At 40.6% G+C, this 23,144-nt stretch overlaps 1 protein-coding gene across 7 annotated transcripts in view; it reads left to right on the top strand.

The window, feature by feature from the left end:
* Positions 1 to 10,364, top strand: part of Ccar1 (cell division cycle and apoptosis regulator 1) — a 57,369-nt gene extending 47,005 nt beyond the window's left edge. For 6 of the 7 annotated variants that reach the window (XM_029563355.1, XM_008832644.2, XM_029563356.1 and 3 more), the window contains 6 exons: positions 1,519 to 1,601; positions 1,861 to 2,007; positions 5,107 to 5,227; positions 6,435 to 6,620; positions 9,000 to 9,205; positions 9,793 to 10,364. In XM_029563355.1, the coding sequence (XP_029419215.1) occupies positions 1,519 to 1,601; positions 1,861 to 2,007; positions 5,107 to 5,227; positions 6,435 to 6,620; positions 9,000 to 9,205; positions 9,793 to 9,852 (803 nt within the window). In that variant the 3' untranslated portion in view covers positions 9,853 to 10,364. Of the gene's footprint in view, positions 1 to 1,518; positions 1,602 to 1,860; positions 2,008 to 5,106; positions 5,228 to 6,434; positions 6,621 to 8,993; positions 9,206 to 9,792 lie in introns of those variants that run through there. The other variant, XM_029563357.1, reaches the window with a different exon arrangement.
* Positions 10,365 to 23,144: the final 12,780 nt, after the last annotated feature.

Below are 23,144 nucleotides of genomic sequence, written 5' to 3'. Positions count from 1 at the left end.
CTATGCACATGAAAGCGTTTCCTAATCCCCCCTTTTGAGCAATCATTCTGAGCCAGACACATAAATGAGAATTTGATGTGTCATTCAATTTCATTATCACAACATTTTGTCAAATATATTTTTTTTTTATTATTTTTTTATTTTTGCCTTTTTGAGACAGGGTCTAGACTTTTTGGCACTTTATACACCAAGCTAACTGGCCCATGAGCTTCCAGGAATTCTCTTGTCTCACCAGAAAATATTGGGATTATGGGTGTGTACTGTCATGTCTGGATTTAGAGTTGTGGGGTTCTGAATTCAAGTTCTCATGCTTGTGTGCCAAGAGCTTTGCCCAAGTGAGCCATCTTCCCAGATCCAAAATTTTTCTGATTTTTAAATATAAAATTAGTCATATAGTGATGGACACCTGAGCTCCTTAGCACTCAGGAGGCTGAGCCATGGTAGTAGTTTGAGGCCAGCCGGGGCTACATTGTGAGACCATCTCAAAAAAGAAAAATGGAGTCTGTGTTTTGAAATGTGCCCTTCAAATATTTATAAAGGAAGGGAAATGGCTCAGTAAAGTGCTTGCTATGCAGCCTGTTTGGTTTTTCATTTTGTTTTGTTTTGTTTGTTTTCTATTTGCTAGCTTGGAAGTCACTATGTAGACCAAGCTGGCCTTGAACTCACAAAGATCTGCCTCTGCCTCCTAAGTACTGGGATTGAAGGCATGTGCCATCACATATAACAATTTCTATAAATTTTTTGTGTATTAGAGTTTGTGTGCCAGGCATGGCTGGGGCTACAGGGAGACCCTGTCTCAAAAAGGTGCGGGGTAGGAGGGATGGAAAGAAAGAAATTGTTATACCCAACTCAAGGCACAGAGGAATGCCACACAGTGATGGTTGAATTAAGACTCCTTTAATTAGCTGGCAAAGAACTCCAGGAGAGGAAGGGTAGGGTTTATAAAGCCAAAAACCACATGCCAGGGGCAAAGCCAATAAGCATGATTATACCATACCAGGAGCAGGTCAGTTAAGAAAAGGTTTTCAGTAAGCAAAAAAATTTCTAAGTTTCAGTTATGAAAAACAAGTTGCTCAGAATAGCAGAAACAATAGTCTCCCTGGCTGCAGGTGTAGCTGGCAGGGCGGGACGGGCGCTGTGCTATCTGTCTGGATATAAGTTTCCCAGTATTTCAGAAATAATGGACTTCCTGAAAGTGCCTGAAATGCAGGTGCCACTTTATGAGGCAGTTCTGCCTGGCCTGGGTGTTCTTAGTAGGCATTTTAGAAACAAGTCTACTTGCTTTAGTAAAGACTGTTTGCTCCCTTTGTGAAAGAGTGTCTTCTCTTTGTCCCTCTTTCTCTCGGCAGACTGGAGAGAGTAACTTTTCCTTACAACGTCCAGACTTTTTATTCTTAAATGTCTGTTGTTTCATTTTTTGAAAACTTATGTAGTGGAGAGTAATTTGCATTTCTACAATAGTTGAAAATATTTGTGTTAATAGTAAGTTTTTTTGCTATTTTTAAATTTGTTTTACAGACCGGGATGAGGAAGAGATGAATAAACGGGATGACAAAAGAGATGTTAACAGATACTGCAAGGAAAGACCCTCTAAAGATAAGGTGTTTTATTTTCTGCTACTTCTTTTTTTTTGATAAAGTATTTATTTAATACTGTATTCTTTAGATAGTGATAGTTTCTTGACCTTACATTACTGATTTTTGGTATTTGAGGCTTGTCAAACAGCTGGTATGTCTCTAAACATTTATGTAAAGTCCACTTTTTAAAAACTAGAATGAGAGCAAGATATTTTAAAGATAGCTGCTGTTTTGCGGGCATAGTCTCTTTTGTGTGCCATATCTTCTGTGCATTTTTCTTCAGGAAAAGGAAAAGACTCAGATGATCACAATTAACAGGGATCTGTTAATGGCCTTTGTTTATTTTGATCAAAGCCACTGTGGTTACCTTCTTGAAAAGGATTTGGAAGAAATACTATATACTCTTGGACTGCATCTTTCTCGGGCTCAGGTAAACTATCTTATGATTTTAAAATGAAAGGAACTTTTAGTGTCTTTCTGTCTGTGTATCATTGTTTTTGAGACACTGTCTCACTATTTAGTTTTGGCTGACAAGGAACTTGCTGTGTGTATCAGGGTGGCTTCAAACTCAGAGACTCACCTGCCTCTGCCTCCTGAGTACTGGGATTAAAGGTGTGGTCCACTACACTTTGCCCTCTTTTTAAATTTATTTTTATATGTATGAGTGTTTTACCCACATGTATGTAAGTCTCTTGTGCTTACAGTGCCCACCAAAGCCAGAAAAAGGTGTTAGATCCTTGGGATCATGAATGGTTGTTAGCTGCCTTGTGGGTGCTGGGAACTGAACCCAGGTCCTCTGCAAGAGCAGCCATAACTCTTAACCACTGAGCCATCTTTCCAACACCCTGCCCACCTCTCTTCCCCCTTTTTTTGAAGACAGAATTTCATGTTAATCCCAGGCTGGCTTCAAACTTATTATATAGTTAAGAATGATTGAATTCTACTACCTCCTAAGTGCTGGGATTACAGGTTTTTACCATCATACCTGATTTTTATTGCTGCTGTTGCTGCTACTGTTATGTTTTTGTAGTTGGCTGGCCTAGAATTCACTATGTAGCCCAAGTTGACATTGATACAGGCTAACTGTAAAATAGGTAATACAAAAACATATAAAGTAAAAATCTTGAAACTTTCTTTGGTCAGGGATGAAGCTTAGTTGGTAGAATGCTTGCCTAACTATAGGTAACTCACTATGTGATTATTCCAGAAGATGAAATTGTTGTATACATATTGATAGAGCCCTTTTTTACTCACCAGTTTATCATGGAGTTTCTCATAAAAGCAGAGTATAGCAGGGCTGGAGAGATGGCTCAGTGGTTAAGAACACTGTTCTTGCAGAAGACCCGGGTTCGAATCCCAGCACCCACATGGCAGTTAACAACTGTCCGTAACTCAATTCCAGGGCATCCAATAGTCTCTTCTGTCCTCCACAGGCATTGCATGACACGGGTGCACTTACCTACATGCAGGCATAAAATTCATACACATAAAATAAAAATAAATAAAAATTTTTTTTAAAAAAAGCAGAGTATAGCAGGGTTTGGTGGCTACAGCTGTGAATAGAGCACTTGGGAGTCTGAAGCAAGATGATCACTGCAAGTGTAAGGAAAACCTGCAGTAAAGTCTCAAAAAAAAACAAAATTAAGACAGGCGTGGTAGCTCATGCCTTTTAATCCCAGCACTTGGAAGGCAGAGGCTATCAGATCTCTGAGTTTGAGGCCAACCTGGTCTCTGTAGCAAATCCAGGCCAGCTGTGCATACAGGGAGACCCTGTCTCAAAAAGACAAATTTAAATTAAAAAAAAGAATGAATGAATGAATAACAGAAAACAGAGACTTACCTCATTCTTTTTATGGCTGCTTAATATTCCATTATATAGTTCAGAATTGATCTCTTATTTTGAGTGCTGGTGGCTTTTGATATTTTGAATTAAACTATGCTATTATAAAAAATCCTTGCCCATTTCTTTAAATATTTGGGTTAGTATTTCTAGCATATCTGTAATCTTTACACTTGGAAAGATCAAGTAGGAGTATTGTGAGTTAAGGCCAACCTGGGATACATGACAAGACTCTGTCTTAACCAGTCTTAACCAATCTGGGGGCTGCAGATTATTCAGTGGTTAAGAGCATGTATTTCTGCCAGGCATGGTGGTGCACGCCTTTGATCTCAGTACTCAGGAGGCAATGGCAGGCAGATCTCTTATGTTCAAGGCCAGCTGGGGCTATAGGGAGACCCTGTCTCAAAAAGAACGAAAAAAAAAAATTAGTTATCAAATTGGAACCTGAGTTTAAGAGTAGTACCATTTGCCAGGTGTGGTGCTGCATGACTTTAATCCCAGTATTTGGGAGGCAGAGGCAGGCGGATCTCTGTGTATTTGAGGCCAGCCTGGTCTACTTGGTGCATTCCAGGCCAACTGGGGCTACAGGGAGACCCTGCTCAAAAAGACAAAAAAAAAAAAAGCATGTATTTCTTTTGTAGAAGACCCATCTTCAGTTTCCATCTGCATCAAAAGGCTTATAACTGTCTGAACTCCAACCCCAGGGGAATCAGACACCTCTGGCCTCTGAAGGCACTTGGATTCACATGCACATACACACAGACACATACACATAATTAAAAATTTTAATTAAAATATTGCTGGGTGTGGTAGTGCACGCCTTTAATCCTAGTGCTTGGGAGGCAGGCAAATCTCTTGAGATTGAGACCCTGTCTTAAAAAAACAAACAACACAAAAAGGGGCAGATCATTTAAAAAAACAAACAACAGCCAGAAGAAAACAGTGGGCTGGTGAAATGATTGAACAGGTGCCAATCCTGCTAACCTGAGTTCAATCCCAGGGACCCACCCACATGATGGAAGCACAGAACTGTTTCCTACAAGTTTTGTCCTCTGATCTCTACCCTGGTTATATTGATACATGGGCGCACACATGCACATAAAACAAATTTAAAATATAATAAATTTTTTAAAAAACGGGTTTTGTTTTGCTTTATTTTGTTTTATGTGTATGAGTGTTAGGCCTGTATGTGTGTAGGTGCACCCATGTCATGCAGTGCCCATGGAGGACAGATGAGGGCATCGGATCCCCTGAAACTGAAGTTATAGATAGTTGTTAGCTGCCATGTGAATGCTAGGATTTGAACCCTGGTCTTCTGCAAGAGTAGCCAGTGCTCTTAACCAATGAGCCACCTTTCCAGCCCACAAAGTTTGTTTTGTTTTCTTTGAAATAACTTGAGTATTACTCTTAATAGAGAAGATATTGAAAAGCATATGAGCTATAATGTATTAGGAATGGGTACCAGAGAAAATGATTACTGTGAATGCTTATTATTAGTGAAAGCTAGAAAACATTTATTCTAGTAGATACAGTTCAGTAACAGCCCTTGCCCAAGTCTGAATGAGGTTCTGGAATCAACCCACAGTAGTACAAAGATGGTGTTTTCGTATGTATTTGTTTACTTGCTTGTGTAGTAAGTTAAAAATTATATTATCACCATACTAATTCATTTACTTGCTTGCATAATAGGTAAAGAAACTTCTTAATAAAGTAGTACTCCGAGAATCCTGCTTTTATCGGAAATTAACAGACACCTCAAAAGATGACGAAAACCACGAAGAATCAGAATCACTGCAAGAAGATATGCTAGGTTTGAGCATTTTAAGTTTGGCTGTTTTTTGTTTTGCTTTATTTTTTTGAGACATTTTTTAGTTATTTATTTATTTTTGGTCTTTTTGAGACAGGGTCTCCCTATACCCCCAGCTGTCCTGGAACTCACTATGTAGACCAGGGTGGCCTTGAACTCACAGAAATCCACCTGCCTCTGCTTCCCATGTGCTGGGATTAAAGGCGTGCACCACCACATCCTGCAATTTATTTTTTAATATTTTATTTATTATTTTTATTTTATGTGTGTGAGTGTATTGCCTGCATGTAGGTAAGTGCACCTGTGTCATGCAATGCCTGCGGAGGACAGAAGAGGCTGTTGGATCCCCTGGGACTGGAGTTATAGACAGTTGTTAGCTGCCATGTGGGTGCTGGAATTCGAACCTGGGTCTTCAAGAACAACCAGTGTTCTTAACTGCTGAGCCATCTCTCCAGCCCCCAATTTGTTTTATTTTTAATTGTATGTCTCTGGGGTCTTTACACATGAGTACAGGTGCCCAAAGAGGCCACAAGAGGGTGTGGGATCCCCTTGGAGCTGGAGCTATAAGTGGTTATGAGCTGCCTGATGTGGGTGATGGGACTGAACACAGGTCCTCTGAAGAGCAGTATGCACTCTTAACTATTTCAACTGTTTCCCCCCCTCCCTGTTTTATTTTTTTTTATTTTTAAAAAATGGTCGCCCCCACATGCATGCAGGAAATACACTCATACACATTAAAATAAAAATAATTTTTAAAATAATAAAAAAAATTTAAATAAAAATATTTTTTAAAAATATTATTTTCATTTTAATGTGTACAAGTGTATTGCCTGCATGTATGTGAGTGTACCCGTGTCATCCAGTGCCATGGAGGACTTTGGATTCCCCTGGAATTAGAGTTAAGGACAGTTCATAACTGCCATGTTGGTGTTGGGGATTGAACCCAGGTCCTCTGCAAGAGCAGTCAGTGCTCTTAACTGCTGAGCCACCTCTCCAGCCCCCCCTTTTAAAATATATTTTTCATTAGTTAAAAAAAAAAAAACAGGTCGGGCGTGGTGCTACATGCCTTTAGTCCCAGCACTTGGGAGGCAGAGGCAGGCAAATCTCTTGAGATCAAGGCCAGCTGGGGCTATAGGGAGACCCTATTTCAAAAAGACCAAAAAAAAAAAAGAAAACATCCTCCTGAATTATGGTATCTTTTATATTACAGGAAACAGATTATTACTTCCAACACCAACAGTGAAACAGGAATCAAAGGACATAGAAAAAAATGTGGGACTTATTGTATACAATGGTGCAATGGTTGATGTCGGGAGTCTCTTACAAAAATTGGAAAAGAGTGAAAAAGTGAGAGCTGAGGTAGAGCAGAAGCTTCAGTTCCTAGAAGAAAAAACAGGTGAGGATTGTGTTGGATCTGCTGCTACTTTCATAATCCTTATGTCTATCTGCATTTGTCTCAACGTTATACATAACTGCATTTGATCATTCCTGTTGCTGGTTATAAAACTGTTAGCTTGATAGGAATCTTAGCTATTGGTGTACACTCTTAGGGTCATTGTTTTGCTGTGTTGCATCTTTTGTGTGTGTCTCTTTGAGACAACCTTAAGATATAGCCTTGGGAGTGCTGGAATTACAGGCATGAGCCATCATGCCCTGTTGGATCTTTTCAAACCTGTTCTAGTATCTCTTGGTTTTATAAGTTTCTGTTTTCTCTAAACAACCATCAAATTGGAACCTGAGTTTAAAAGCAATATCATTTGCTGGGCGGGGTAACGCACCCCTTTAGTCCCAGCACTCGGGAGGCAGGCAGATATCTGTGAGTTCAAGGCTAGCTGGGGCTATAGGGAGACCCTGTCTCAAAAAGACCAAAAAAAAAAAAAAAAAAAAAAAAAAAGAAGAAGACGACCCCCCCCCCAAAAAAAGTAATGCTATTTAAAGCTGTTTTTACATTTTTATCTTTGTTTTGTTTTTGTTGGGTTTCACTATGTATCCCTGGCTGGTCTGGAACTCACAGAAATCTGCCTTCCTCTGTCTTTCAAGTGCTGGGATTAAAGGCATGCACCACCAGACCTAGCTTTTATATAAAGAGATTTATTTACTTTTTAAAATTATGTGTATAAGCCGGGCATGGTGGCAAAGGCCTTTAATCCCAGCACTCGGGAAGCAGAGGCAGGCGGATCTCTGTGAGTTCAAGGCCAGCCTGGTCTACATAGTGAGTTCAGGTCAGCTGGGACTACAGGGAGACCCTGTCTCAAAAAGACAAAAAAAAAAAAATTCTAACTATTGGTACACTTGGAGGCCAGAGGCATTGATCCCCCTGGAGCTGGAGTTACAAGTGGCTGTGAGCCATCAAAAATCTGTGCTGGGTACCTTTTAACTTCTGAACCATCTCTCCAGGTTTAGTTGAACATGCCTATAAGCCTAGCACTTGGGAAGCAGAGGCAGGCAGAGCTCTGTTGAGTTCCAGGCCAGGACTATACAGTGAGACTTGTTTGTTTTCTTTTTTTTAATTTTTAAAAATTCTGTTTTTATTTTATGTGTATGTATGTATTACCTGCATGTGTGTAAGTACACCCGTATTGTACAGTGCCCTTGGAAGTCAGAAGCTGAATTCCCCTGAAACTGGAGTTACAGACAGTTGTTAGTAGCTGTCATGTGGGTTATGGGACTCAAACCTGTGTCCTCTGCAAGCACAGCCTGTGCTCTTAACTGCTGGGCCATCTCTCCAGACCCTTTTTAAAAATTCTTTTTAATCTATTTTTATTTTACTTATATAAATGTTATGTTTGATGTATGTACATACACCCACATCATGCAATGCCCACAGAGGACATAGTGTCAGATTCCTGGAAATGGAGTTACAGATGGTAGTTAGTGGCCATGTGGGTGATGGGATTCAAACCTGGGTCTTCTGTAAGAACTGCTGATTCATCTCTCCAGCCCCTCCTATTTTTAATTTTAAAATTTTATTGTGTTTTTATGTGTATGTGTGTTTTATCTGCATGTACGTGAGTGTACTTGTATCACACACTGCCCATGAAGGCCAGAAGAGAGCGTCGGATCCCCTGGAACTGGAGTTATAGGTGCTAGTTTGCTGCCATGTGCCTGGCTATTGGGAATCAAACCTCTGGGTCCTTTGCAAGAGTAACCAGTGCTCTTAACTGCTGAGCCATCTCTCCAACCCCTGTTGGTTTGGGGGTTTGTTGTTGTTTTTGAAACAAGATCTCACTCTGTGGTCTAGGATTTATGGAAATTGATATGTAGCCCAGGCACTGTAGCACTGAGCTATATTCCCAGTCCTTTTTTTTGTATACACCTGTGCCACCAGGTTCTTTGGATTTTTATAGCTTATATTTTATTTTACATGTGCGTGCGTGCGTGTGTGTGTGTGTGTGTGTATATTACCACACTGTCTTTGGAGATCAGAGGATAACTTCTAGGGGAGTGGGGGAGGGAGTTGTTTCTCTCTACTATGTGAGTATCAGGGATTGAGCTCTGATTCAACTTAGGCTTGGCAACAGTCATTTTACCTGCTGAACCATCTTACCGGCCCAGTTTTGGTTTTCTTTTTGTTTCATTTTTTTTTTTTTGAGAAAAATTCTCACTGTGTAGCCCTGTCCTGGAACTCGCAAAGATCTACCTGCTTCTGCCTCCCAAGTGCTAGGATTATAGGCATGTACCACCACACCCAAGTACTTTTAATTATTTTAACCTCAGAGTTAAATTGAAATTTTTACTAATTAAAATGGTGTATCTTATTTTATTTTTTAAACAGATGAAGATGGAAAAACCATATTAAATTTGGAGAATACCAACAAAAGCCTCTCTGGTGAACTCAGAGAAGTAAAAAAGGACCTTGGTCAGTTACAAGAAAACCTAAAGCTTTCAGAAAACATGAATTTGCAATTTGAAAATCAATTGAATAAGACAATCAGAAATTTATCCACAGTAATGGATGAAATCCACATTGTTCTCAAGAAGGTTAGAAAAATTGTGTACTTTCAACATTTTCATGGTTTATTTGAACTTTAAAATCTATTTCTGGCATTTTTAATGTGGTTTAATGGTAAGATCTTTGTAATTTATCCTAAAGATAATTACATTCCTTGCATTCCATCCTCTGGAGACTATTCAAAAGTAAAAGTTAATTCCTAAGGGATTTTTTTTGGGTTGGGTCTTTTTGAGACAGAATCTCCCTGTAGTCCCCACTGGCCCTGAATGCATAGAGATCCACCTGCTTCTGTCTCCCAGTGCTGAGACAAAAGGTATGCACCACCGTGCCCAGCAAGGATTATAGTTTTTCAATTTACATACTATATGCAAATGATTTAATGTGTGTACATCTATGCTAAATCCAATTTTTGGCCAGAAGTTTAGTTGTTCAGTGGTCAGGCCCTGAGTTGAATCTCCCACACCAGTATATTTAAGAAAAATTTGGCAACAATGTATTAAAATTAATTACTAATACCACTCAAAAATGTTTAAGACTTGAGTACCATTGAAAGATAACTTCATAGTAACAATTCAGAGTATTTAATAAACTTGTATTTTTTCTTACCATTTTATAGGATAATGTAAAGAATGAAGACAAAGATCAGAAATCTAAGGAGAACGGTGCAAGTGTATGATACAGTTCATTTGATGATGAAAAATGGTGTTAAATAATGTAATATATAAAAATCATGCTATAAGAATGTTTGAAGGTGATGCATGTTTGATTTTAGTAGTATAAATATATGACAATTCAAATGATGTATAAAGTTTTATGAATGTGAGTCTGCTTTTGAAAATTGCCTGTAATTTCTAGCATTTAAATATTAAATACTCAGAAAGGGAAAAGAATTTTGCATTGCAAAATCTTTTAGGATGAACTTTGTTATAGTTTTAACCCAAATAAAGTTCATCAGTTTAATTGACAGTAGTATTTAATTACTAAATGTCTTTTATTGAAATTTGGTTTTATTTATAGAATTATTACCTTTTAGTTTTGTAGCTCTTCTTTTACTGTTTCGGTATAAATCATAAAATAGCATGCTGTTTAATTTTTTGTAACTTGTTTAAACTAAAAATTTTTTTGCTCTTCACCAAAAAAAAAACCAAAACCTCTTATTATCCATCTCTAAATGCATTTGTTAAAAAATCAGTCAGAGGCCAAGCCTGGTATGCATTCTGTGATCTCAGGATCTTGAGTTGATGGCCAGACTGAGCTACATAATAAATGGGACAGTATATCTAAAACTACAAAAGCAGTAGAGAACTAGCGACACTGTTTACTAGGATTGACATGAAATAATAATCCTGATGTTAATGTTACTGCTTTCAATTAATTGTTTTTCTTTCCCAGAATTTTAATTTTGAAGATTAAAAATAAATGCAGTGTACATCAAATGTACAGTTTAGTAACAAGCCAGTAGATGTCCATATGATGCCTTAAGTTAAGTCATTAATTAAAAATATTTTTTTAATTAATCTGTGTACTTCCTTCAGAATGCTTAAAAGTTAAGTATTCAAAGAGATGCAGCTATGACATGCTATACAATAGTGGTTCTTGGGGAATTTATCCTTCAAGACATTTGATAATACTGAGGTGTTTTAAGATGTTCTGTTAGATGTATGCTGCTGGCATCTAGTTGGTAGAGGGTGAGGGTGTTATTAAGCATCCTGAGTTGTATAAAGCAGCCCCAATGGGGAATTATTCAGGCCCATGTGCCAATAGTGCTCAGTTTGAGAAACCCTGTTCTAAAGGAATATAGGGCTAATTGACATTTTGTGTTTCAAGTTATACTGGTAAAAACATAAATCTGTTCAAGGTGACTAAATTTTTGTATTTAAAAAGCAGTAGAATGTTCTGTTGTATAAATATTAGCATTCATTTTATTTCGTTTTGTTTTCCTTTATTTTATTTGATAGATTAATGGTCAAATATTCCAAATAGGCAAATGTGAGTATAAAGTGCCATGTCATGTATAAGCTAAGGGAATCCACATGGCTCTTAAAAGGGGTGAATTAAAGTACCTCAGATTCCTTCAACCCACTCTTTGTTTTAAATTGATATATCTTCTCTTAGGATTACTGAACCACTCCAAAGTCAAATTACTGATTGGTCCACAATTATATAGTTACTATATAAATATTTTTCATCTTTAAAGGAGACTATAACATTACAAGGTTATTGAAAAAAAAATTTTTTTAATTTTATTTATTTTTATTTTACGTGTATGCATGTATTGCTTACATGTAGGTAAGTGCACCCGTGTCATGCAATGCCCACAGAGGTCAAAAGAGGTCATTGAATCCCCTGGGACTGGAGTTAGAGACAGTTGTTAGCTGCCATGTGGGTGCTGGGATTCGAACCTGGGTCCTCAAGAACAACCAGTGTTCTTAACTGCTGAGCCATCTCTCTAGCCCCTTGTTTTCTTTTTTATAAAACATTTATTTATGGGAGCCAGGCATGGTGGTATACACACCTGCCTTAAATCCCAGTACTCAAGAGGCAGAGGCAGGCAGATTCCATGAGCTACATAGTGAGACCCTGTCTCAAAAATTATTTATTTCTAGGGCTGGAGCAATCATTCAGTAATCAAGAACACTAACTGCTCTTGCAGAGGACCCAGGTTTGGTTCCCAGCACCTACATGGCAGCTAACAACAACCTGTAACCCCACTTCTAAGAGATCTGACACCCTCTTCTAAACCCCCTATGGACATTGCACATACCTTGTATATTACATATATGCAGTCAAAACACTAAATAAAAATAATTCTTTTTTATTATCAGTAGCTTATGTATTTGCATGACGGGAGTGTATCAGTACATGTGAAGATTGGGACAATTTTGTGGAGTTGGTTCTCCTACCTTTACACAGGTTCTGCAGGGATTGAATTCAGGCTTTTAGGATGGCATAGCAAGTACTTTTGCCCACTGAACCATCTCATCAGCCCCTGTTGTTTGTGTGTTTTGCGGGGAGTTTCCAAGAGAAAAATCTTAGAAGTGAGTTTTTAACTAAAAGACAGTAATGCTAGGAAGAAGAGTATGGTGAGTATGTGTGTGATTTGGATGGTTAGTGGTTAGAGACAGGGCATGACACTCTAGCCCAGAATGGCCTAGAGCTCACTAGTTAGCCCAGTCTAACCTTGAACTTTTAGCAGTCCTCCTGCCTCAGATTTCTGAGTACTGCAATTAGAGGCATGTGATACCTTACCTAACTTAGAATTTATAGGGGTAGGGATGTAGCCCAGTTGGTAGAGTGCTTACTTGGCATGCATGAAGCCCTGCAAAAACTGGAGGTAATGGCACATGCCTGTAATTCCAGCACTCAGGAGGTGAAGGCAAGAGAATTAGAAGTTCATAATTATCCTTGGCTACATAGCAGGGTTGAGGCCAGCCTTGGATACATGGAAACTTGTCTCAAAAACAGAAACAACTTTTTAATGAGCCACTATGGTAATACACCAGTATTACCAGCACTGTGGGAATTAAAGGTCATCATCCTCAGCTATGTAGACAATTTGAGGCTGGCTTGGGTTGCATGTCATGACACACCTGTTTCAAAATAAATTTATACATACATATTATATATATTTGTTTTATATGTATATATATTTATATACAGTCTTGCTTGGCCTGGAACTCACTTGCCTCTGTCTCTCAAGTGCTGGGATTAAAGGTGTTCATCACAGCACCCAGCTTTATAACTTTTTCATTGCATTTATTCGTATCCATGTGCTTGTGCACACACAAGCCTTGAGGCACATGTGGAGGTCAAAGTTGTCCTGAGGGAGCCTGTTTTCTCCTTCCACCATATGGGTTCTGGAGATTGAGCTCAGGCTTGGCAGCAGGCACCTTTAGCCCACTGAACCCTCTCACTGGCTTAACCCACTATATTTTTAATGAAATTGATGTTATGGGAGTCCCGTCCCCCCTGCCCCCCCCCCCCCCCCCCCGTGCGCTTTTGAAATGAGGTCACATGTACCCAGAGTTGCTTGAAACTCCTGACCTTCCCAACCCATGCAAGTGCTGAAATCATAGTGTTAGCTACCACACTTGGTTTATGTGATATTGGGAATCAAACCCAGGCTCTCCTGCATGATAAGCACTCTACAACTGAAATACATTCTTTTTGTTGTTGTTTTGTTTGAGACAGGGTCTGGAACTTACTATATAGACCAGGCTGGTCTTGATCTCACAGAGGTCCATCTGCTTCTGCTGCCCAAGTGCTGGGATTAAAGAGAGGAACCATCACACCTGGCACATGCGTGCATATGTGTGTGTGTGTGTGTGTGTGTACAAAGTCTCATTATGTAACCCTAGCTGGCCTGCTGCCAGAGACCTAGAGATCTGTCTTTGCTTCTCAGGTGCTGGTATTAAAGGCATGTACTACCACATCCCACAGAAATTTGGGGGTTCCCCTGTTTTAATATTTAGATATTAGAGTTAATTAAAATTAAGAATACAGATTGCTATTAGAATTCTGAAGATGGAAGCCAAAGCCTGGTGTCCCAGAGTATTTTTAAAATAAGGTATGTACGCTGTTTTTCTTCTTTTTTTTTTTTTTTCGGTCTTTTTGAGACAGGGTCTCCATGTAGCTCCAGCGGGCTTGGATTCACTATGGAGACCAGGCTGACCTCAAACTTGCAAGTGCTATGATTAAAAGTGTGCACCACCACACCCAGCATACATGCCATTTTTTATTTTCTTTTTTTTATTTGAGACAGGGTCTCTCTGTGTTGTCCTGGCTGGCCTGGAGCTCACAGAGTTCTGCCAGCCTTTGCTTCCTGAGTACTGGAATTAAATGCCTGTGCTATCATACCCAGCTCTTATGTAGTTTTCCTTGTGTGTACAGAGGGCACATTTTACAGATAAGATGGAGTACCTCTTGAGTCATTTGGGTCAGCTTCTTGTTTCAGCTCAATTAATAGAGTATAAAATATATTTATTATGCCTGTTGGAGGCAGTGATTCTCAAACTGACCTGTATCTGCATTGCCCAGCAGGTTTGTTAAATAGACACCTGACCTTACCTCAGAATTTCTGGTTGAGAAGTCTAGCTTAAGATCTAAGTGATTTTGGGGCTGGAGAGATGACTCAGCAGTTAAGAGCAGGGAATGTTCTTGCAGAAGACCCAGGTTCGAATCCCAGCACCCAAATGGCAACTAACAACTATCCATAACTCCAGTTCCAGGGGATCTGATGCCCTCTTCTGTCCTCTGTGGGCACTGCATGACATGGGTGCACTAACACACTTGTAAGCATAACACTCATTCACATAAAATAAAAATAAATCGGGCTGGAGAGATGGCTGAGCAGTTAAGCACCGACTGTTCTTGCAGAGGACCCGGGTTCAATCCCCAGCACCCACATGGTGGCTACAAACTGCCCATAACTCCAGTTCCAGGGAAATCCGAAGCCCTCTTCTGTGGCATTGCACTACATGGGTGCACTCACATACATGCAGGCAATACACTCATACACATAAAAATTTAAAAAGTATTTAAAAATAAAAAAGAATCTAAGAAATTGCATTTCTCTAACACTTGGAGCCAGGTATATTGGTGCATACTGTAACTCCAGCACTCAGGAAGCTGAGGCAGGAGGGTGGTGAGTCACACAGTGACGTCAAGGCTTGGGCTGTATTGTAGACAATAAAAACCTTATATAATGAATCAGTTAAAGTCTTGGAACATAACAGAGCAGTCATTTTGAAAAGCTAATTTGAGAGGCTGGAGAGATGGCTCAGCCGATAAGAGCATATGCTGCTCAGAAAGAACCTGAGTTTAGTTCCCACACCCATGTTGGAAAGCTCACAACTGCCTATAACATCAGCTTCAAGGGATCTGACATCTCTGGCCTGCGTTCATGTGCACATACCAACTTTCAGACATACACATAGACTTAATTAAAATCACTTTTTTTTTTTTTTGTCTTTTTGAGACAGGGTCTCCCTGTAGCCCCAGCAGACCTGGAACTTGCTATGTAGACCAGGCTGGCCTTGAACTCACAGAGCTCTACCTGCCTCTGCCGCCTGAGTGCTGGGATCAAAGGTGTGCACCACCATGCCTGGCTCACAAATTTTTTTTTTTTTTTTTTTTTTAAAGAAAAAGCTGGCCAGGCGTAGTGGCGCAAGCCTTTAGTCTCAGCACTTGGGAGGCAGAGGCAGGCAGATCTCTGTGAGTTCAAGGCCAGCTGGGTCTACAGGGAGACCCTGTCTCAGAAAGACCAAGGGGGAAAAAAAAATGAGCTGGGGCTGGAGTGATGGCTCAGTGGTTAAGAGTACTAGCTGCCCTCACAGAGGACCCTGATTCCATTCCCAGCATCCACATGACAGCCAACAACTAATTGTCCATAACTCCAGTTCTTGGGAAATTCAGCCCTCTAATGACCTCTACTGGCATTGCCTAACACAGGCTTGCACTTAAGAGTTCATTAAGAGCACATACTGCAGCCCGGTGGGGTAGCAGAGGCAGGTGGATCTTTGTGAGTTTAAGGCCAGCCTGGTCTACATAGTTCCATGCCAGCTGGACCTACAGGGAGACTGTCTTTAAAAGACCAAAAAAAAAAAAAAAACCATACTGCTCTTGGAGGGGACCTGAATTTGGTTCTCAGCACCTACACAGGGCAGCTCACAAACATCTATAACTCCATTTCCAGCAGATCTGATACCCCTCCACTGGCCTCTGCTGACAGTGTACTAACATACACAAACTCACACACCAATATAAAATCTTTTAAAGAGTCATGTGTTATTTTTTTTTAGTTTATGTGTATGAGTGTATTACCTGCATGTAGGTAGGTGCACTGGTGTCATGCAGTGCCCACAGAGGACAGAAGAGGGCATCTAATCCCCTGGAACTGGAGTTACAGATGGTTGTTAGCAGCTATGTGAGTGCTGGGAATCGAATCCCAGTCCTCTGCAAGAGCAATTGGTGCTCTTAACCACTGAGCCATCTTTCCATCCCCCAAGAATCATGTATTTTTAAGCAGTTGTACTGAATAAGCTGGGAATATCCACCATTTTCTATATGGATTTATGGACATGCTAAGCAGGCACTCTACGATTGAGCCACATCTCTCCAGCCCTGCTTCGTTTTTGTTGTTTTTGTTCACTTTGTGGTATGTTGGTTTTTGGGGGGATTTTTTGGTCTTTTTGAGACAAGGTCTCCCTGTAGCTCCAGCTGGCCTAGAACACCTTATGTAAACCACACTGGCCTCAAACTCACAGAGATCTATCTGCCTCTGCCTCCTGAGTGCTGGGATTAAAGGCATTTGCCACCACGCCAGGCTGAGGTATGTTTTGCTGTTCTTTATATTTTGAGAAAGGGTCTCATGTAACCCAGGCTAGCCTCAAGCTCACCTTTCTTCATCTCCTTTCTGCTGGGATTATAAGAGAGTCTCCATGCCTGGTTTATCTCTTTGAGGTATCCAACTATGAATATAATTGTGCACATTGTGATCTGTGGGATTTACATGCCTGTTGGATAGGTGACAAATAGGATTCAAGATTTTGTTTTGTTTGAGACAGTTTTACTGTGTAGCCCTGGCTGGCTCTCTATATAGACCAGGTTACTGGCATTAAAGGCATACACCACCATGCCCTGCCCTTATTTTGTTATTTTGAGACAGGGAGAGACTCTAGCCCTTCTGCATTACACATAAAATAAAAATAAATCAAAATGAAGAAATTTTGCTCATGCAAAGACATGAATCTGGGGATAGCTTCCTTCTACGGGTAACAAAATCTATTGTGAGTCTTGATGGGATAACTAGTTTAAGACTTGTTCCCCATTAAATACCCCCCCATATTTTCTAAATGGGTTTTGGGGTTGTTTTATTTTGAGATAGGGTCTTACTACATAGCCCTGGCTGGCCTGGAACCTCAGACTGAACATTTAGCACTAAAAATAAAGCTATGTATTGAAGATACCTAGGTTTAGATTCTCGCCTTGAAACATTGGGTTCTTGGTCAGGCCTAATTGCACACCCTGTAGTCCCAGCACTCAGGAAGTGGGTACTGAAGGATCAGGAGTTGGAGGTCATCTTCAGCTATGCAGGAGTTCAGAACCAGCGTAGACTACATGAGACCCTGTCTCAAAAAACAAATCACTTTAACAAAACCTCCTGACTCTGGCATTGTTTTGCAATGTCTTGAAAGCATGTGACTCCAGGTAACCAGTTTTAGAACCTATGTGCCCTAGGTCTAACATCAGGGACTGCTGTGCAATCACTTGGAATTGTTCTCCTTTATTACTATATTTTATTTTTTATTAGTGTTTATTTCTCTGTTTTTATGGCCTCTACTCTTAAAGTTACCTGAATTCTAAAGTCCAGTACAAATTTTGCCTTTGGTTATATATTTGGTTCCAATCAGAGTAGATTGATACTCCAATATTGCTTTAGCTGTTGAGGCTATAGCTTCATAAAGCCAGAGCATAACTTTAGATGCAGTCTAGGAAGCTGTTCAAATGAAAATTGTTTAAACACTGATCCTTTTTCTAAAGAGAAAAATTTTGGCATTGGGTATATAGTGCAGTGGTAGAATGCCTGCCCCGCAAATAGTAAGGCTTTGGGGTCCATCTCTATAAATACAAAATCAAGGAGAGATACTGACTATGAAGAATTTGATGTAGTTCATGAATCATTCCTAACTTTCCAGATTTAACAAAAAGCAAACAAATTAGCTTTGAAGTAGTTGTTATGACAAGGTCTTGTTCGCAAGGTCATGTTGGAATGTGGAAAATTGATACAGCAGTGCTTTAGGCAGAAACTGGTCATACTGTATTCACAGAAAATCTTTTTCATTGTTGTCACCAGATAAATGGTATAGCATTCAATTCTTCACATCACCAGGTATCTGAGAAGCTGCAAACCCATTTTTCCTGGTTTGCCTGGCTTCCCACTTGGTTTATAAGATTGTGTTTCCATGTGCACCTTATTGTTTACCTTTGGCCTTTCTATTTTCCTTTAGGCAGGGAAAGAACAGAATCTACTTCTAAGATCAATATTTAATGGCCATTCATTTTGTTTCTTAGAGATGGATTGTAAGGCAGGCCTGGCCCACACAATACCCACTGCTTCTGGCTATAACATAAATGTTTAATGAAAGGAAAACCTACTTTGAACCCTTCTTCCATAAGGCATAAAGTGTACTAGCCTCAGTCTTGTTTGTATCATTTACCAAAGCCATCTGTTACTTATCCCGGGGCTTTCTACCAGTTTCACAATCTCCAAAGGCATCCATTTGCCTGACTTCTAGATGATGAATGTTAACCTCTAAGCTGCTATTTCTGGAAGAAAAACAACTAACCAACCATCATTGTAAGGACAGATTTGGAATGAGACCCTCCCATTCTAACTCCATGCCTTCAGCTCCATAGCTTTTTTTTTTTTTTTTGGATTTTTGAGAAAGGGTCTCCCTATGGCCCTAGCTGGCCTGGAACTCGCTATGTAAACCAGGCTAGCCTCCCTCCCTCTCTCCCCCAGTGCTGGGATTAAAGGCATGTACCACCATGCCTAGCCTCTCCGTGGCTATTTCTAAAGCTTGGTTGCCTTTCAGTCTTTATTGCCCAGGACTCTAGCAGCATACAGAGAATGCCGCTCAATGCTACTAAAACTCTGCTCTCAGTTAATTTCTTTATAAACAGGGTCTTGCTAGCCCAAGTTGGCCTCAAACTTGACCTGCCTCAGCTTCTTGAGTGCTTATAGGTCTGTACCACTGCCATCCACCCCATCCCTGCCACCCCTCAAAGGTGCTGAGGATCAGACCCAGGGCTTTGGGCATCTAAGCAATCCCTAGGTTGGTTTCTTCAAAGTTTTTTGGTTTATTTGACACAGTGTCTCACCATGTAGCCCTGACTGGCTTGGAACTTACTACATAGACGGGAGACCAGACTGGCCTCAGAGATCTTCCTGCCTCTGCCTCCCCAGGGCTGACATTAAAGACATGTCCCACCGTGCCTTTCTCAGAGATTGTTACTAGAATGTCTTTTATTTTTTTTTGACAACTTCATACATGTAAACAGTGTATCTTGATCATATCCACCCCCAACTAGCCCATAAAGATTTTCTATTGTTGGTTTTTTTGTGTGCATGTTTTGTTTTAAATATTTTATTCATTGTTTTTATGTGTATGAGTGTATTGCCTGCATGTATGTGAACGCACCCATGTGTGCAATGCCGCAGAGGTCAGAAGGGCTTTGGATTTCCCTGGAACTGAGTTAAGGACAGTTCGTAGCCACCATGTGGGTGCTGGGAATCGAAACTGGGTCATCTGCAAGAGCAGTCAGTGCTCTTAAACACTAAGCTCCTGTTTGTTTGTTTTTGAGACTGGGCTTCATGTAGTCCAGGCTGACTTCCAACTCATTGTGTAGATGAGGATGATCTTGAATTCCTGGAAGATGGAATCCTCCTGCCTCCATCTTCTATGACTGAGGAAGATTTTTCTTTAATAAAAAATAAACAGTACTTGTTCCTGGGAGACAACCTTTACTTGCTTGGATAGGGGTAGAAATTTTAGATGAAACCATTATTAACTTGGATCCCTGTCCTAAGATTATGAAGTCACCCATGCACTTCTGTTATGATCATAGTTAATATTTAACTCTGTTAATATACCTACATCTAAACAACAGTAAGAGGTAAACTGACACTATGCAGAAGGGATAGAAATCTAAAGAATTTTTCCTCCTTCCTCCCTCTTTCTCCTTCTTCCTCTTCCTCCCCTTTTTGACCCTTGCAGGGCTGAGGCAAACCCCAGGCCTTCTATGTGCTAGGTCACTGTACAGCACCCTAGACATAAAACAGATTTGATTGTATAAAACCATTTTCAGAAGCTGGGGGTGGTAGTGCACGCCTTTAATCCTAGCACTTGGGAGGCAGAAGCAGACAGATCTCTGTGAGTTCAAGGCCAACCTGGTCTACATAGTGAGTTCCAGGCCAGCTGGGGCTACAGGGAGACCACGTCTCAAAAAAGGAAAAAAAAAAAAAAAAAAAAAAGTTTTCAGAATGGGGCTGGAGAGATGGTTCGATTCCCAGCACCCACTTGGTGGCTAACCATCCTTAACACCAGGAGCTCGACACCCTCTTCTGTCCTCTGCAGGCACTGTACAAAACAGGTGCACTTACATACATGCAAGCATAACACTTATAAAAGTAAATTTTAAAAAATTAAATTTTTTTCAGAAAAAGCTCGGCATGGTGGTCCATGCCTTCAATCCTAGTGCTAGGGAGAGAGATAGGAGGATCAGGAGTTTAAAGAACAACCTTGTATATAATAGTAGGTTTGAGGCCAGCCTGGGCTACATGGAACCCTACCTCAAAGAAAAACAACAGTAAAAAACATTTTAAGATGAATCCAACTCCAGTTTTCTTCTAGTTTTAAGAAAACATCCATGCCAGCTGTGGTTTAGTGGCCTTTATACTGAGAGCAGAACTTAAATAGTATAGGAGGGTTGAAAGGCTGAACTGTGGGGTCCAAGCCACGGATTGTCTTGCCCTGTCCTAGAAGTCATCTCTGTGCTCTCCTGCCCAGCTGCAGATGCTTTCCATTTGTAAAGGAACTGTTCAATACCAATCCCTTTTTAAGAAGACCATGTAGCTGTGTTGCACTGATCAGGAGCTGGTGTTTTACTTGAGGCGACCACTCTTTTCTTGCCTATGCATATCTTCAGGGCCTAACATGATATCTTACTCTGTTACACTCAGCCTATGGGAATACAACAGACTGGGTGATTTATCCCAGCTATCCTGGAACTCACTGTGTAGACCAGGCTGGCCTTGAACTCACAGAGACCCACCTGCCTCTGCCTCCCAAGTGCTGGGACTACAGGCGTGCACCACCACACCTGGCCGATGTTTTTATCTGTGTGTGTTTGCAGGAGTTCATGTGCACCATGTGTGTAGCAGCCTGAGGAGGCCAGAAGAGGGCATCAGAGCCCCTGGTACTGGAGGTATAGTTGTGAGCCACTAACAACCATCCATAACTCCAGTTTTGATGCCCTTTTCTGATCTCTGCACTTACATACATGCAGGCACTACACTCATACACATAAAAAATATATTTTTTTATAGAAACAAAACCTATTCCTGCTATCACAGCCCTAATTCATGAGGAAGCAGCCTTAACAAATCTTAAACATCTTTCCCTCTTAGGACCAGAGGTGTAGCTCAGTGGCAGAATACTTCCCTAAGGTGCCTGAATTCCTTGGTTTAGATCCCTAGTACCCACCCCCACTGCCCAAAGGAAGTAATTATTGATATGAACTTGGTGACAAATATAGACCCAGCTACTTGAGAGACGAGAAAGGAAGGACCACTTTGAGCCCAGGAGCTCAAAACTAGCCTGGGCAGCATAACCTTGTCTCAAAACAAAAGATGTGTATATAATTGAAATTTTAGGGAAACAATAAAAAGCTATATTGGGCATGCCTTTAATCCCAGAACTCAGGAGCCAGATGGGAAGGTAGGTCTTGTGAGATCAAAGCTAGCCTGGCCTATATGGTAAATTCCAGGGCAGCTAGGGCTACAGGGAAACCCTGACTCAAAAACAGTATCAACATAATAATAAAAGGCTATACTGACCTAAAGACATAATTGTGAATATACCGAATGCTAAATGCTACTGAATTATATGCTTTAGAATGTTTTTTTAAAATTATTATTTCTATTTTATGTGTATGAGTATATTGCCTGCATGTATGTAAGTGCACCCATGTCACACAATGCCCAAGGAGGACAGCAGAGGCTGTCAGATCCTCTGGGACTGGAGTTACGGACAGTTGTTAGCTGCCATGTGGGTGCTGAGATTTGAACCTGGGTCTTCTGCAAGAACAACCAGTGTTCTTAACTGCTGAGCCATCTCTCCAGTCCCTAGAATGGTTATTTTTACTGTGACAGTTTCATACATGTATATAATGCATCCTGATAACCAATAGCCCAGCAGGTAAAGTGCTTGTTGTGCAAGCCTGGTGACCTGATTTTGATTCCCCATAACGGAGGGAAGGACACGTCCTCTGATCTCTACACAGGAGCTGTGGAGTGTGTGTGCACGCGCACACACACACAGCTGCAGATTTAGCTCTGTGGACAGAACGTTGGCCAAGCACAACTGTTGCTCTCACCCCTCCCCTCGCTTATCTCTCATTCCTGTTAACCCCCCATCCTCTCCATAAGTCTATTTCCCAAATTCATGACATTTTGTTTTGTGACCCACTGAGTTTAAGCAGGGTTATCTGTGTGACCACGGCTGAAGAATTGTCCATTGGAACCCATTGGACTTGGACATCTGAAGACAGTGACCGCCCCTCTTCCAGCATCCATCAGTAGCCAACAGTTCCCTAGACAGGGGTACTTTCATTTCAGACAGCATCTCATGTAGTCCAGACTGTCCTCAAACTTGTTATATAGCTGAGGATTGCTTTGAACTCCTGCATGTGATCCCAGGACCTACGAGGTGGAGGGAGGAAGATCAGACTTCACAGCTATCCATTCTATGAGACCCTGCCTCAAGCAAACAAAAAGAGGCTGGAGATATAGCTTAGTTTGTAAAGGGTCTACCTAGCATGGAAGAAGCCCTAGGTTGGATTTTCAATATGGTGTAAAACAAGGGGTAATGGTGCATGCCTGTAATCTCAGCATTTGGGAGGTAGAGACAGAGGGATCAGAAATTCGAGGTTGTCATCAGCTACATAGTTCAAGTCCAGCCTGGGTTTCATGAAACACTATCTCAAAAATGTCCTCCCAGAATATTAATTTTGTAATATGTGGCTAGCACTTCAATTTCCAAAATAATGTGCGGTTTGTTTGGGAGATTTCTGTTTTGTTTTTGAAGACCTAATTTAGCTATCCAGTCCAAGCTGGCCTGGATCTCTCTGGAACTCTGAATCCTCCTACCTCAGGCTTTCTGAGTGTACCTGGTAAATGTATTCTTC

Source organism: Nannospalax galili, unplaced genomic scaffold (genome assembly GCF_000622305.1).
Source record: "Nannospalax galili isolate Female #2095 unplaced genomic scaffold, S.galili_v1.0 scaffold156, whole genome shotgun sequence".
NCBI lineage: Eukaryota > Metazoa > Chordata > Mammalia > Rodentia > Spalacidae > Nannospalax > Nannospalax galili.
This window is presented reverse-complemented; position numbering and strand designations above follow the sequence as displayed.